Source organism: Protopterus annectens, chromosome 1.part1 (genome assembly GCF_019279795.1).
Source record: "Protopterus annectens isolate FY-2018-M chromosome 1.part1, PAN1.0, whole genome shotgun sequence".
Classification (NCBI taxonomy): domain Eukaryota; kingdom Metazoa; phylum Chordata; order Ceratodontiformes; family Protopteridae; genus Protopterus; species Protopterus annectens.
The window spans coordinates 1,523,895,544-1,523,910,180 of record NC_056726.1 but is presented as its reverse complement, the minus strand read 5'-3'; the positions used below and the strand labels follow the sequence as shown (position 1 = coordinate 1,523,910,180).

At 40.4% G+C, this 14,637-nt stretch overlaps 1 protein-coding gene across 5 annotated transcripts in view; it reads right to left on the bottom strand.

The window, feature by feature from the left end:
- COL16A1 (collagen type XVI alpha 1 chain) overlaps window positions 1-14,637 on the bottom strand; it is a 3,146,845-nt gene that overhangs the window by 741,131 nt on the left and 2,391,077 nt on the right. For 2 of the 5 annotated variants that reach the window (XM_044082765.1, XM_044082783.1), the window contains exon 46: window positions 1,706-1,750. The exons of the other annotated variants lie outside the window; for them this stretch is intronic. In XM_044082765.1, coding sequence (XP_043938700.1) covers window positions 1,706-1,750 — 45 coding nt within the window. The remainder of the gene's footprint in view (window positions 1-1,705; window positions 1,751-14,637) is intronic. 5 annotated transcript variants of the gene reach the window in all.

Here is a 14,637-nt window from a genome sequence, read left to right as displayed (position 1 = left end):
TACCTGTGAACCTATGCAGTTCATCTAAGACCTCAACTTTGCTAATGAATTAAAAATTCTGCATTAGACAAGCTCATATTACTATGACAAAACATGAAAATTATAAATGTCATGCAAAACGAATTACTTTCTAAACCGTGCTTATTACACTGAAAACATACTTAACATTAGAGACTCAACAGATGCTAGATATATTTAATTGGTGAGTTACAAACCATGTCTTTACTTTGAATGAATGCATGCATGGCTAGAAGAGACATTTAGGCTAATAAAATTATAAAGAATCTGCAGTTTATTTCTTATAATGTAGCAGTTTTATACTGCTGGGATGTGAACTCAGCCACTTCTGAGATAGTCTAGAACAATTATGTACTGTGACACCTGGTTAGGTAGCTTAGGGCTCTGGGCCTTTTCAGTGGGGGTCTCCATACTCTAGTAGAGTCTGTAAGAATTGCTTACATGTGTGTGTGTGTGTGTGTGTGTGTGTGTGTGTGTGTGTGTGTATATTTTACCTCTACACTGATGTGATGAATCACTTACTATCAAAGCTTTTCAGCACACGTTTTGCTGACTCGTTGTTTAAGATACTGAACAATCTTTTCGGAAATCACCAACTTGCAGTCATAGATTGGTTATATAAGGCTCAACCAAGAATGTACAGAGTGAACATCTCATGTATTCCTGAGGGGATGTAGTGAGTCCATAAGACACCTGACTTTTTCTTCCTCTTTGTGAAAATCTGGGCCACAGAGGAGAATCCCACGCTAGAATATACATTTTTAAGGGCAGGAATGAGTTGTGGAAAATGAAGACAGCAAAATCTTCTTATGTCACTGGATGCTTAATATTTTATTACTGTTTCATTTTTTTGTAGATAATTACATATTGTGTGGTGGAAAAATATCTGTGAAGAAGTGGACAGCCCTAGCATGGCTGTTGGAAGTCCACACTAAGACACATGACAGAGGTAATTCAGTATCCAGTTGTGTAGTGGGGGTACTGTGGCTGGAACAGGTATTAAGAAGCCCAAAGATATGTCCAGCAGAACATATAAACATGTTGTGATACACCTATGTTAAGTGTTGTAACCACAGTAGGAGGTACTTTTGTCCAACTCAGACTTACTGTTGTGCCCTCGGTTAACCACACAGATGGGCCTGTTACTTATAGTACCAATACATGATTCTTCTACTCTGTGTGAAACTACGGTAGGAACTGACGCACAGAACTATCTCACATGGCTGTCATCACTGTTCAAATGTTATCAAGGGATTCTTTGCATAATTTAAAATCAAATCATGCACAGCAACAAAGAACAGAGCATGGTTTGTACCACAAAGGAAAAGACATGCAGCAAAACAAGCCACTTCTACATATTGTGTAAAATTCTACAAATACTGCAGACTTTTCTGTGCAAGTTTACTTAACTCACAGAACTCAAACTAGTGTAAATATCTGAAATCTTTAAAAAGATACTAGAAAAATTAATCTTTTAATGTAACATGCAAAAAGTGAGTAAAGGAACTGACTTCTGCAGTTTAACAGAAGTCTCAGAGGAACATCTCAACTTTTACTACAGATAGTTCCAACAATTCCAGTGCATAGGAATAAGTGCAAACAATATGTGTAAAAACATGGCAAATACATTATAATGTCATGCAATTTTTTAACGATGACTGAAAAACCAAACCAACTCCATTATTACCCGCATGTCAGCCATTTCACGCTCAGCTACCATAGACAAAGGAGACTGGAAAAGAAAGAGCAAAGCGATCAACATGAGTCTGCAAAGAGAAACTGCGAATGAAATTACTAATAATGAAGATTAGGCCGATAATTCCATCACTGGTTCGCTGTGCCAGACAGAGAAATTAACTTCCATCACTGGTTCGCTGTGCCAGGCAGTGAACATCTTTTCCAGTTAACAAGCAGTGAAAAATGTATTCTTGGGGAAAAATGTTTTATAATCCTTCTTGATTATGGTTTGGAGGGATTTCATCCACTTTATAAATAAGGTGCTAATTCAGTTTTATGCAAACAGTAAATAATGTATCAATATTAATGAAATTGGCCGGGAAAGCCATCATTTAAAAGGAGTTTAGAATATGCTTGGGGCAGATAGCAGGCAGGCAGAGTTTGCACAACATTGTATGCCGATATCAAAACACTGCCTCTTTGAGCTGTTAACAATCATTGGCATATTTTCCCCTCTTGTGAATTCTTTAGAGTCTGGATTACAGACTGCCAATGTGACAACTTATTGCTCAGTCCATAACTCAACTAAAATAAGTCTGTATCTTTGGATTGTCAGACAGCATCTACAAAGCCATCTGAACATTTAGTGGTCAGCATGGTGATGTGTCTGGCAGCACCCCTGATGGTTACCACCAAGTTTCTTCACACTTGTATGTTATGCTATCAGGAAATGGGGAAAGAATATACAAGGAGTATATTGTATATTAAGCTGGAGAAATATGTAACAAACCAAAGCTTTTTAAGTGTGACAAGCAATGACTATGGAATGCATGACTGGCTTCCTTCTGGGCTTACATATCAGGATTTTCATCAGTTAATACTGTCTGATTTGACAGCCATGACTTCCCATATTTGTGTAGAGAAATTTCAGCTATGGGGTAGTCTCAGCTGTGAGAGGTAATATCTCTTTTTTAAACAGATGCTCAGAGAGCAGAGACATGCATTTCTGTAACCAGTTAATGACAAAACACATTATGCAAAGCTGCAGGAAATGAATGCCCCACATGCTGTTAAACACAACATGTTACACTGCACCACAGCAAACCCAGGTGACATTTACAAGGACTCAAAGAACCAGTTTATCAGCCACATTCAGATGCAAAGCCAATGACCCAAAGCATACAAGATATGACATAATTATTTGACAATGGAATACAAGTTTATGACATGAAATGATACGCACACAGCATTTATGTATTTACATAAACACATTTGACAGTACACAACACACATTTGAGATGATAGCTGTAAAGCAGATGACATGTGATTAAAAACAAAACACAAACACAAAAACAGAATGGATAGTCTGAACGCAAACAGTGGCTGTCAGCTGGCAAAATATTCTAGGCCCACTCCAGCTGCGTTAACACGGTCTCCGCTCCAGATATGATCGATCCATCATTGACCAGGGCAGTACTCACCATTTACAACCAATGAACACTGCAGTAGTAGCCATTTCATGAATATTAAATCCATTATAAGCCATTCCTTTAACTAATACAGCAGTAGTCACTTTGTCAGGGACCACTACAAGAATGGGGACCCAGCAGTGTCTGCTGCAGATGCCTACCTCAAATATTCCACACTTCACTGCTATTGCTATATTGCCAAATCTTAATAGCAGTCATTCAAACACTGTCCTCCTTAGAAGTGGTCATTCAGACAGTCCCCACTTCAATGGTTCGAAGTCTAGAGTCCATTACTACTCATTCCAACACCGGTCACTGAAACAGTTATCACCCCTACAACAATCCTTTCAGCAGAAAATACTGACCCCTCCAGTTGATATTACAGAACCAGTATCGTCCAAATAAAAAACATACCTATGTAATCTGTCATTAACCACTTTAGAGGTGTTCATTTCACTAATGTCCAGTGCAAAAGTACACAGTGTCTCACTAACCACTGTGGCTATTACAGCTCCAGTATTGTACATTACAGTAACTAAGGAGCATTATATACTCCAGAAGTGACCACAACAGCACCGTCCTTCTGGCTGTCAATACTGCAAGAGTGTCTGTTCTGGGCATCTCATTCCAGTATTGATGGTGCCCTCAGCATTTAGTTCTGCACTGGTGACTCCATCAATGGATGGTGATGCAATGGCAACTTCTACTGTGACCACTGCAGACTGCCTCATAAGGGAATGGTGTTACAGTGTTATAACTGCATCAGTTCCCAGGACACCTTGTCCACTCTATCAGTGTACAGTGTTGCAGTAGTGACTGCAATGGTACACAGTGTGGCCTCTCTGCTCCTAGTGAACAGTACTGCCATGTTGACCATAACATTGACTAATGTAGCCCTGTCCACTCAATCAGTGAACAATGCTGCAGTGGTGACTACAACAATGACTAGTCCAAAAGTGTTCACTGCACTGGTGAAAAATGCTTCAGTGTTGATCCCAACAGTGAACTGTGCCATATATTCTATGATGTCAACGAATGCTATGTGTTACAGCCAAATGTATGCTTTCAAAGCAGTGACCACCCAACAATGAACATTTTAACAGTGTCACGTCAGCCTAGAGTGAGCACTCCATTAAATAGTTCTTTAGCAGTGAGTAGTGGTACTATTTACTGTTCTCATGTGCTCTATCAAAAAACACGTCAGTTTTAGGGTACACAAACAGCTGCTGATATACAACAACAATGCTGAATACAAAGCGCAAAGGCAAACTAACAGTACAATTACAAAGCCTTACGTTTAGGCTTTACTGCAGCTCTCCTGTCTTCAGGATGTGATCGAGCATGCATGAGAACTTGTCAGCAGATGAACTATCAAATCAAAGTTCCACAAAGCAAACTCATCATCAGCAACTTGTCAAAAGCATTTAACATTACAGTCTAAAGCAATGACATCAGAGTGGGGATGGTGAGGGAATCCTGCAACCCTCCAAACCGTGTTTTTAGAGTGTGATGTTAAATATTTTATTGAAGTTATAACTTTGTAAGCTTGTTTAGATGAACTCCATATAAACAGCTCATCCTTTGATGTTTCAGAGTGGGTCATATGAACAACATATTTTTAAGACAAATATGGACTCATTCCACTGCAAGCTCTGCAGGCACTATTAATCTGCTACAGGCATGCTCACCGCTACAGTTTGTAGGTAATGGGGCGTATAGCTTAAATGATAATGTGAAAATAAAGGGACTTCGCGTGTAATGTGGCGGACATTCCTTTCAGTTTATACTAAATAAACAAGGTTTAATAACTAGAAATATGGTGAGAATTAGCTGTAAGGATAACACTGATGAACTGTAGAGTCATCCAGAGCACAGCTCATGCAGTTAAAATTCAAGCTTCATGTAGTATGTCCTTCTAGAAACATGAGATAAACTTTTTACCTGCTTTTACACAAGTCTGCAGAAGTGCTGGAAAATGTGAAATTTTTTTCAAACATTTGTACGAGGAAAGACAAGAAGTGCGTTCAATCAAATTTGCTTCTTGAAAAGAAACATGAAAACGAGGGCTGCTTGTTGACACAATTAAAAGGAAATGAGCTGATAAAACGGATCAGAAATAGTAAGACAAGAGTGCAAACCAGACTGTCTTCTCAAAAATGATGAGACTTAATTAACAAAATGTTAAAATTAAATATATTGTCTAAAGATGCTTTTGAAACAACTGAGCTAAAAGGCATACAAAAAGAGCTGTGTATGAAATTACTAAATAACATATCTAGGGTACCATATGGAGTTACTGGGCGAAAATGTACTGATATACGAATATAAAATCAAGAAGTTCACGATGCTGTTTCATATCATAGTTCTCAAAGACATTACTTCTGATAACACTTTCTGTTTGGCTTGTGAGAAACTAAGAGTAGTTAAACAGATTCACAGTGTTAAAGCAGAGTGAATGTGTGCAACAACAGACACAGAGATGCAGAGATATCTCAGATACTGCAAATGGCCATAATAATAGTGGCTATTAAGATTATTTACAGCCCTAGGAAGTTTTACAGGCAAATCTCTTAAAGAATCTTAGTGCTTTGCCAGTGACATATGCCCCAAGCAAAGACCAGTGGCTCATAGAGATAAAAGTTGTCAGGGATGAAACAGGTGGAAGACTTAGATGTAATTAAGAAGCAATTAGACTCAAGAAATTAATGAACATTATGCCTACTTTTGTGAAACAACACACAATTCAAATATGTATTAAGCCACAATATCTGAGTAATGGTAGTAAAGGACACCATTATCATTTGCTCACAATAACGCTAATTGTTATGATATTTTCAGTTCTAGACACAACAGAGGGCTTCTGGAAGAGAAAGTTAAATAAATAAATACTGTTAGAGCAAGACAGGCTACTTAGAGTTCTGCTTTTTTATCAGCAGCAGTAATGAGGCTGTATGTGACACTGGGTGATGGTAGTTTTGTAAAGAGATAAGGGTTTACATATGACATTGGGTATTGGTGGCTTTATAACGCGGCATTTGCTGTTGGTTTTGTAACAGGTGACACTGGATATTAGTGGTTTTGTAACTATGTAATACAGGGTATTTGTGGTTTTGCAACATGTGACAGTTGTTACTGGTTGTTTTGTAAGAAGATAAGGGTGTTGTGGTATTTACATCATATGTACAAAGTACAGGGCTTCATTCTAAGCTTTGAGAGAAATTGACTAGGCTTAAAATGGCCCACAAGGTCAGCTGACCAAGTATTTACCTATGAACATTATATATTCCTATGAACAATGGGTATTGGTTGTTTTTTAACATTGGGTATTGGTTTAGCTAAAGAGCACATTTTGGGTTAAGACTTATGAGGCAAGAAACGCTAGCAGGCAGCAATGGTTCAGCATATCAAATGCTAAATGTGAAGGAAGTATATTACTTTTACAATGTCTTTCAGTTCTGGGTTACAGCTGAGGCTTGTCAAGGCACCAGCCCATTTACTTGGTATTGATGCATCCGTGAAAGAAGGATGCACTTTCTGAACAGTAAACATCAGAGTACCGGGGAGAAATAAAACCACTAAAGAGCAATCATGCAGTAAATGAAACTAGAAAAAGAAGTGAATTGATTAGTCAATGACTCCTCTGGTAGCAGAATGAAGGTCTCCTTGAATAAATGATAGTTTTGATAGGGGTCTGATCAGAACCTATAATGAAGCTCTCAAGGAGAATACAAAAGAGAGGCACGCCATCAAATGGATGTGCTCTTGGGATCAATAACATTTTTATCACTTCAGTTTGAGTTTGACTGAATAATTGGAATTTTTATGAAATATCTGGCCTTTAGATACAAAAGGTAAATAAATACATTTTAAGGTCTTTTTCTTGAGGAGGTCAAAGGCTTTTGTTTGAAGGTATACAATGGTGACACTGAAGTTTAGCAGACTAAATAAGATTTATGACCTGACTCTTGGCCAGGGTAAAACTACAGGCCATGTTTCAGTATATCTTAGTGGTCATTTGACAAGCAAATTCTAAAAGCAAGGATCAGTAGTTTTGTGCATTTGTTTAATAAAAAAATGGGAATTTTGTGGCCAAAATGACAGAAATGCAAAATAGCAAAAGCATGACAATTTTTTCTGAGTTTAATTCCAGCAAAGGAGTAAATACAACAAATAAAAAAAGACAAGAGGACTGCATGAATGGCTCCATCCTTCATTTTGCCATTTTTTCCACACATTATGGCAAAATGACAACAGAGCAAGACTTCCAAGATGGCTGCACATTGAGTAACAGCTTAATTCTGGCTCTGCTAGTATGAAAACAGAAACTCAGCAGAGAAAGCCAGTGGACATTTGTGTTTATGGGCAAATTTCAGTAACTGGCTACCAAGTGCACTGCCTGGATGCCAGGAAAAAAATACTTGAAGGAAAATCAGCTATAAAAGGTGAGAAAAAACACTGGCTGGGAAAAGTGCTGCAGCTGTTAAGCAAATTGCAGTGCAAGCTCCCAGACATGACTTCCAGTAAGATAGAGGAAAGTATAAGACAACTGCACACAGACCTGACTAAAATAGATAAAACACTGATGGAGCATATCAACAAAAACAACAAAAGGCTGGGAAACAATGGAAGAAGCTATAAACAGATATTCAGATGAGGTGATAAAACTTTTTTTTTTTTCCCTCCCTTCCACCCATTTAAGTTGTCTTGTTAAATACCACTGTCTTTCTAGTTGCCCGCCTCTTATGTTAATCTGACCATATATCTCATTTCTCTCTACTTTCACTGGCTTATGTGAGTAAACACAAAACCATCACTTTTGAAATCCCACCCCTTCAATTATTTAAATCCTACAGTATTTCATAGTACCAAAATACAAAAGTAACCACCCCTTTCAGTCCATCTTGCTGTTTTAAAAATAGTAACTCTCCACTAAACCTTAACTTTTTAAACAGGTAAAACTCAAGTTACCTACTTTCATATCTAACTTCTCTAGTGCACACTGCAGAGTGCATTCTTTTCAATCTTACCTTTAAGCATCCCTGTTACTAGCACTTTCTCTAATACCTAAAAAGATCATCTCTACTTGACTCCAAGTAGACTTTTCTCTATCTGTTAAACCTAGCACTTGCTCCTACAGTACTTATTACCTTGATACGGCACTCTTATAGACAGCACCCCAAAAGGCAAACCCCATTTCTCGGTCACCCACGTCCCCGGAATCTCTTTTAAAGTTTTTGTCTAGTCCTTCTAGCATGTCGAGGGATCAGTTGCTAGTGTCCTCTCCTGCTCAGCTGGTGAACCTGGGAATATTGAGGCAATGTTACAATTGCCTCATGTACACAGACAACCCTCTCCTCCTCCCACAAAACACAAATACATGCGAGAGATGCAACTATACGGCCAAACTGGAGGCTGAGCTCTCTCAACATAGGACTGGCAAGACCAGTCAGGAGGAGAAGGTTACCACACACACTATAGACCCAGTCTCACATAGTACCATCACAACCTCAAATCATACACATAAACACACAAAGACATACTCGGTGGCTCTGATCAAAAATCTACCAAAACAGCAGAGGCCACCAAAGCAGACACCCAAACAACCACCACCTCAGAACACAACACCTGCAACACATAGACCTCACAGTCAGAGTGTCAAACAGTCACAGCCCTTAAGGCCAAACACAATGCCAGACACACTAGTCATTGGTGACTCCATAGTCAGACACACTGGCGTCCGCTCACCAGACTGAGTAAGGAGAAGGTCACAGTAAGCTGCCTGTCGGGCGCTAGAATCCGCCACATAACGCAAGCACTCAGGTCTCTCAACAGCAGGTACAAATACGACTCAGTCATTGTCCACGCTGGTGTAAACGACCTGAGACGTACCTCCTTGGACTACATGAAAAGAGACATTGAGGAGCTCTCTGATTATGTAGCCCAGGCAGGTATGACCCTGACCTTGAGCAGTATCTTACCTTCACCAAGAATGATGCCACAATACAGAGATAAGATGATCAGCTTTAACAATTGGCTTAAACTCTGGTGTCATTCAAAGGGGATCCAATGTCTGTCTGCCTGGGATGACATGCTGGACAAGCCACGCTGCTTCAAGGGACAGCTTGCACCTGTCACCCCTGGGATTCCGGATATTGGCAAAGGCTCTTGCCACCTCCATAGTGCCTTTTTTAGGCAAGGCTCAAATTCTAAACCTACCACCCTAGAACACAAAAAGGAAAAAAACTAAGGGTAATGCTGCTCAATGCCAGAAGTCTAAATCTCAAAATGCACGCACTCGAGGCCCTTCTCAGTATGGAGAACATCGATGTCTGTGCAGTGACAGAAACCTGGTTCAAGGCTCCTGAGAGCACCCCAGCACTATCAGGTTTTACCTCTTATCATGCGTTCCGGCCCCAAAATCCGGACAATACCAAGAAAGGAGGGGGTATCCATATTCATCAAAGACACCCACACCTCAAGACTGGTGGCAACGCACGATGCATCGGAGACCATCCAGGTGCAATTAACCATAGGCAAGACTGCTCTGCAAATTGTAGCATGTTACAGGCCACCCTCACAAACTCAGGAACCTCACATGGCCTTCCTGAAAACACTAGAGGGATAAATGTATCACCAAACACCATCATACTAGGTGACTTCAATTACCCTAATATAGACTGGGAACACTACTCAAGCCCAAACACCCTAGCCCAAAAGTTCCTGGAATTCATAAACTCAAATGCCATGGAACAACTAGTCACCATCCCCACAAGAGGAGAAAACATACTTGATCTCATCATCACGAACATGGGAGCACAATGTTCAACACCGAAGTATACCCCTCACTGGTGAGATCAGATCACAAACTAATCTCGCTGGAGGTCCTCATCCCACCCCACCTGAAATAAAAAGACCACAGTAAAGAACTTCTCGAAGCCGACTTCACACTTCTAAAGACTAGTGTGGTCTCTTTTAAGGCCCCGAGCCATGGAAAACAGTACTCAAGCCGCTGAATCACTTACAAATGCCTTCTACCAGCACCTGCAGGACTGCATGGATAAGGCAATCCCAAGCAAAACAAAGACTCTTTGTACCAAAGGCAAGCGTCCAGTCTGGTGGACCCCAGCCATAAACAAACTCTACAACAAAAGGAGGAAGCTACTACAAGATAGAGCAAAATCCTTAAAAGGTAAGACACCCTTGATCACTATAAGTAAAAACTAAGAGCTCATAAAATCATCCAAAGCAAATTTTGAGAGAAAAATAGCTAAAGACTCAAAAGACAATCATAAGGCCTTCTTTAGCTATGTTAGAAACCTGGGAGGAAACTCCCAGATATGCTCAGAACTAGTTCAAAATGATGTGAAGATTACTGATCCTACAGACATTGCCAACATACTGGCTGACAGGTTCAGTGCAAACCCCCAAAAAGAGAGATATCTATACCAAACGATTGCAGTCCCCCAAACATCTCTAACGCCCAAGTGAGAACTGCTCTCTCCAAAGCACAAACACAGCATCCATGGGACCTGATGGTGTCCCCGGCTGTGTGCTCCATGAACTCAACGAGGAATTAAACCCACAGCTAGGACAGCTGTTTAATCATAGTCTTACCTCTGGATACGTACCCAGGGAGTGGCGCACTGCAACTGTGGTCCCACTTCACAAAGGCGGTGCCTCCACCGACCCTGGAAATTACCGGCCCATTAGCTTGACAAGCCTTATCTGCAAAGCCATGGAGAGGATCATAATGGACCTCATAAATAAAGACATAGGGAATTTGCAGACTTTGGATCCATCCCAGTTTGGCTTTTTCGAAACAGTCACCAAAGCCATTGATGAGGGAAAGGCAGTCCATACAGCCTACCTTGATCTGGCGAAGGCCTTCGATACAATACCCCACTCGGGTATCATTGAAAAACTCATCAGCTTAAATGTTAACCCATACATCACAAGATGGGTTGCAAACTGGCTGAGTGACAGAACCCACAGGGTCAGAGTTGCTGGCGCCATGTCAGACTCAAAGCCTGTCACAAGTGGTGTACCACAGGGCTCAGTCCTGGGCCCACTCTTGTTTGGCATCTACTTTTCCGAAGTACAAGCAAACACAGGAGGGTTATGGTTGACAAAGTTTGCAGATGACTGCAAACTGGGCCATAGTAGAAAACACATCTGACACAGATATCCTTCAGAAGGGTCTCACAGAAACGGATAACTGGTGCCAGAGCCATGGCCTAAAGTTAAATGCCAAAAATGCATAGTCATACCCTTCGGGAAAAACAAGGTTACCCCTAGCTACCAAATAGGTGGCAATCCACTGAGCACAGAAGAAGTTATCAGGGACCTGGGGACCCAGGTTGATAGTAGTCTGTCATTCAACACCCATGTAGCTAAAGTAGTTAGGAAGACCTTCTACATTGCCCACCTTATCATGAAGGGATTCTCATCTAGATCAAGGGAGGTCATAGTCTCCCTATACTCATCACTCATCAGACCAATGATTGAGTACAATGCCCCATTCGAATGTATCTGACCCGACACTTGCAGCAGCTGGAGAGGCCACAAAAGTTCCTCACCAAAAGGATAAAGGGTCTCAAACATCTGTCCTATGCTGCCTGACTGAAAGAACTCCAGCTCTATTCAGTCGCTTACCGCTTGCTCAGAGGTGACCTTTGCCTAACATACAAGGCCATGTCAAACCCAGATTTGATGAATATGCTTCACCTCAAAAATCTAGATCCGTCAGAGCCACAAGGGCGGGAGACTTAAACCTCGACACGGCTATTAATAGGACGTGCTGGAGGGATAGATTCATCACCCAAAGACTCCCTATGCTGTGGAATAAAATCCCAGTATATGTGAGGCAGAGCACCTCGCTGGCCTTGTTCAAGAGAAATCTTGTCCAATGGATGGGAGATCGCAGATATACCCCAGGGATTACCTCAGTGTCACTGCTCAACAGAGGCACAGCAAAATAATGGGTATAGTTCCCCATACTAAAGGGGTGGCGTAAGCCACAAAACTATGGGCTAGGCTTGTAAATGCCCTCGGGCAGATAGCCTAGTATGAACCTATGAACCTATGAACCTATGAATTAAAGGACAGAGCATGTAGCGAAAACCTGAGATTTTCAGTTGTACCTGAAAAGCTGGAAGGAAAAGACTGTATTAATTTTATGAAAGTACAAATAAGCAACTGGACTGCTATTTCACAGAAGGAGTTGTCAATTGAAAGGGCACATCATGTGTATGCTCCACATCTGGTTAATGGAAATCAACCTAGACCTTTTATAGTAAAGATGCAATCCTACCAGCAGAAGGAGTTGATTCTGACAAAACTGTGGCAGAAGGACACAGTACTAAAAGTGGGAGACAGTGGAGTGATTGTACAGAATGATTACTCACTGTACATCAGGCAGAAGAGGTGTAAATTTATTCCACTAATCAGGGAATGTCAAGAAACAGGCATGAGATTCAAACTGCTGAAACCAGCTATTTTCAAAATATTCTTCCCTGGTGGAACAAAATCATTTTTTTGATGAAATACATGCTAATAAGGAAATACAAAAGTTTGTCCAACAAAAAGTGAGCTGTGAAACAGAAGGAGATTTTGCTTCTTGTTCTTCTGGTAATAAAGACTACAGAGAGACTGTACCGGTGAAACCTTTTCAGATTTTTCAACAGAAAATTTTGTCGAGAAGAAAGGGAGCATGGGAGTTGACTCAAAGAATCAAGAGACAGGATTTTGGAGATGAACAGTAATAAAAACAATAACTTAATGTGGGAGTGCAATCCAATAATTGTATTTGGGAAATATGAAAGAACAAGAAAATCTGGAAATATTGGACTTTTTTAAACTTTGTTGGACTTATGTTGGACTCTAAAATATATGGCTTACTTCATGTCATTGATGTTGAGAAAAACACTTAAAGGAGTGGAAGAAGATGGGGAAAGTTAACTGTATGTAAAACATTTTTTTAATAGTACTATTTTATTGTGTATTGTTGTCCACGTATGTCATTTGGCAAAAGAGCCCTTTCTTATTTGCAATGGTGATGGGCAGTTTGACAGACAAAATCAGACAGGAGTCCCCGTGAACTATGACGTTTGCGGATGACATTGTGATCTGTAGTCAGAGTGGGGAACAGGTTGAGGAGACCCTGGAGAGGTGGAGATATGCTGTAGAGAGGAGAAAAATGAAGGTCAGCAGGGCTAAAACAGAATATATGTGTGTGAATGAGAGGGAGGATAGAGGAATGGTGAGGATGCAGGGAGTAGAGTTGGCGAAGGTGGATACGTTTAAATACTTGGGATCAATATTTTGGAGTAATGGAGAGTGTAGAAGAGAGGTGAAGAAGAGAGTACAGGCAGGGTTGAGTGGGTGGAGAAGAGTGTTAGGAGTGATTTGTGAGAAATGGGAACCAGTAAGAGTGAAAAGGAAGGTCTTCAAGAGGGTAGTGAGACCAGTTATGTTATATGAGTTGGAGATGTTGGCATTGACAAAAATGCAGGAGTCAGAGCTGGAGGTGGCAGAGGTAAAGATGTTAAGAATTGCATTGGGTGTGATGAAGACAGACAGGATGAGGAATCAGTACATTAGAGGGTCAGCTCAGGTTGGACAGTTTGGACACAAAGCCGAGAGGCAAAATTGCATTGGTTTGGATGTGCTGAGGAGGGATACTGGGTATACTGGGAAAAGGATGCTAAGGATGGACCTGCTAGCTAAGAGGAAAACAGGAAGGCATAACATAGGGTTTATGGATGTGGTGAGAGAGGACATGGAGGTGGTTGGTGTGACACAGCAAGATGTGGAGGACGGGAATAAATGGAAACAGATAATCCACTATGGTGACCCCTAATAAGAACAGCCAAAAGAAGAAGATTTTTACAGTGTATTATTTTCTTTGCATGCTATAAAGTTTTCTCAGTTGTTTTTAAGTCTAATGGGGATACTATTGTAGACAGGTGCTCCTGTGTTAGTTTTTTCTCCCTTCTTCTCTTTTTATCCTTGTTCAGTTTTAAGAAATGTGGGCACTGCAATATAAAAAAGTGTGGTAAAAAGAGCTCATGACAAAAGAAAAAATAATGTGATTTTTTTCTCATTCTTGCATGTGGGACTGATTGGATTAAGGCCCTTAACATGATCTGGTGATACATTTTAAGAGAAAGCAAGTAAATGAAAAAGAATATTGACTATTATAAAGCTTTTCTCTAGCAAATACATGTATATTTAGTAGCAATTCTATATCTGGTCCTCGTGTCTCTATGGAGACAATCTGATAAAGAGAAATTGGCTCCAATCTGATAAAAATAAATTGGATACATAAAAAAAGAGAAACTGGCTAGGAGATAATGTTCTCTGAAACCATTCAGGTTTTTTTCCCAGCTGGAAGAGCTATGAAGATAAGACAAAACCAGACAGCACAAGTAGAAGGACAGGTTGCACCATGCATCTTAGCATGCATGACCTTTCT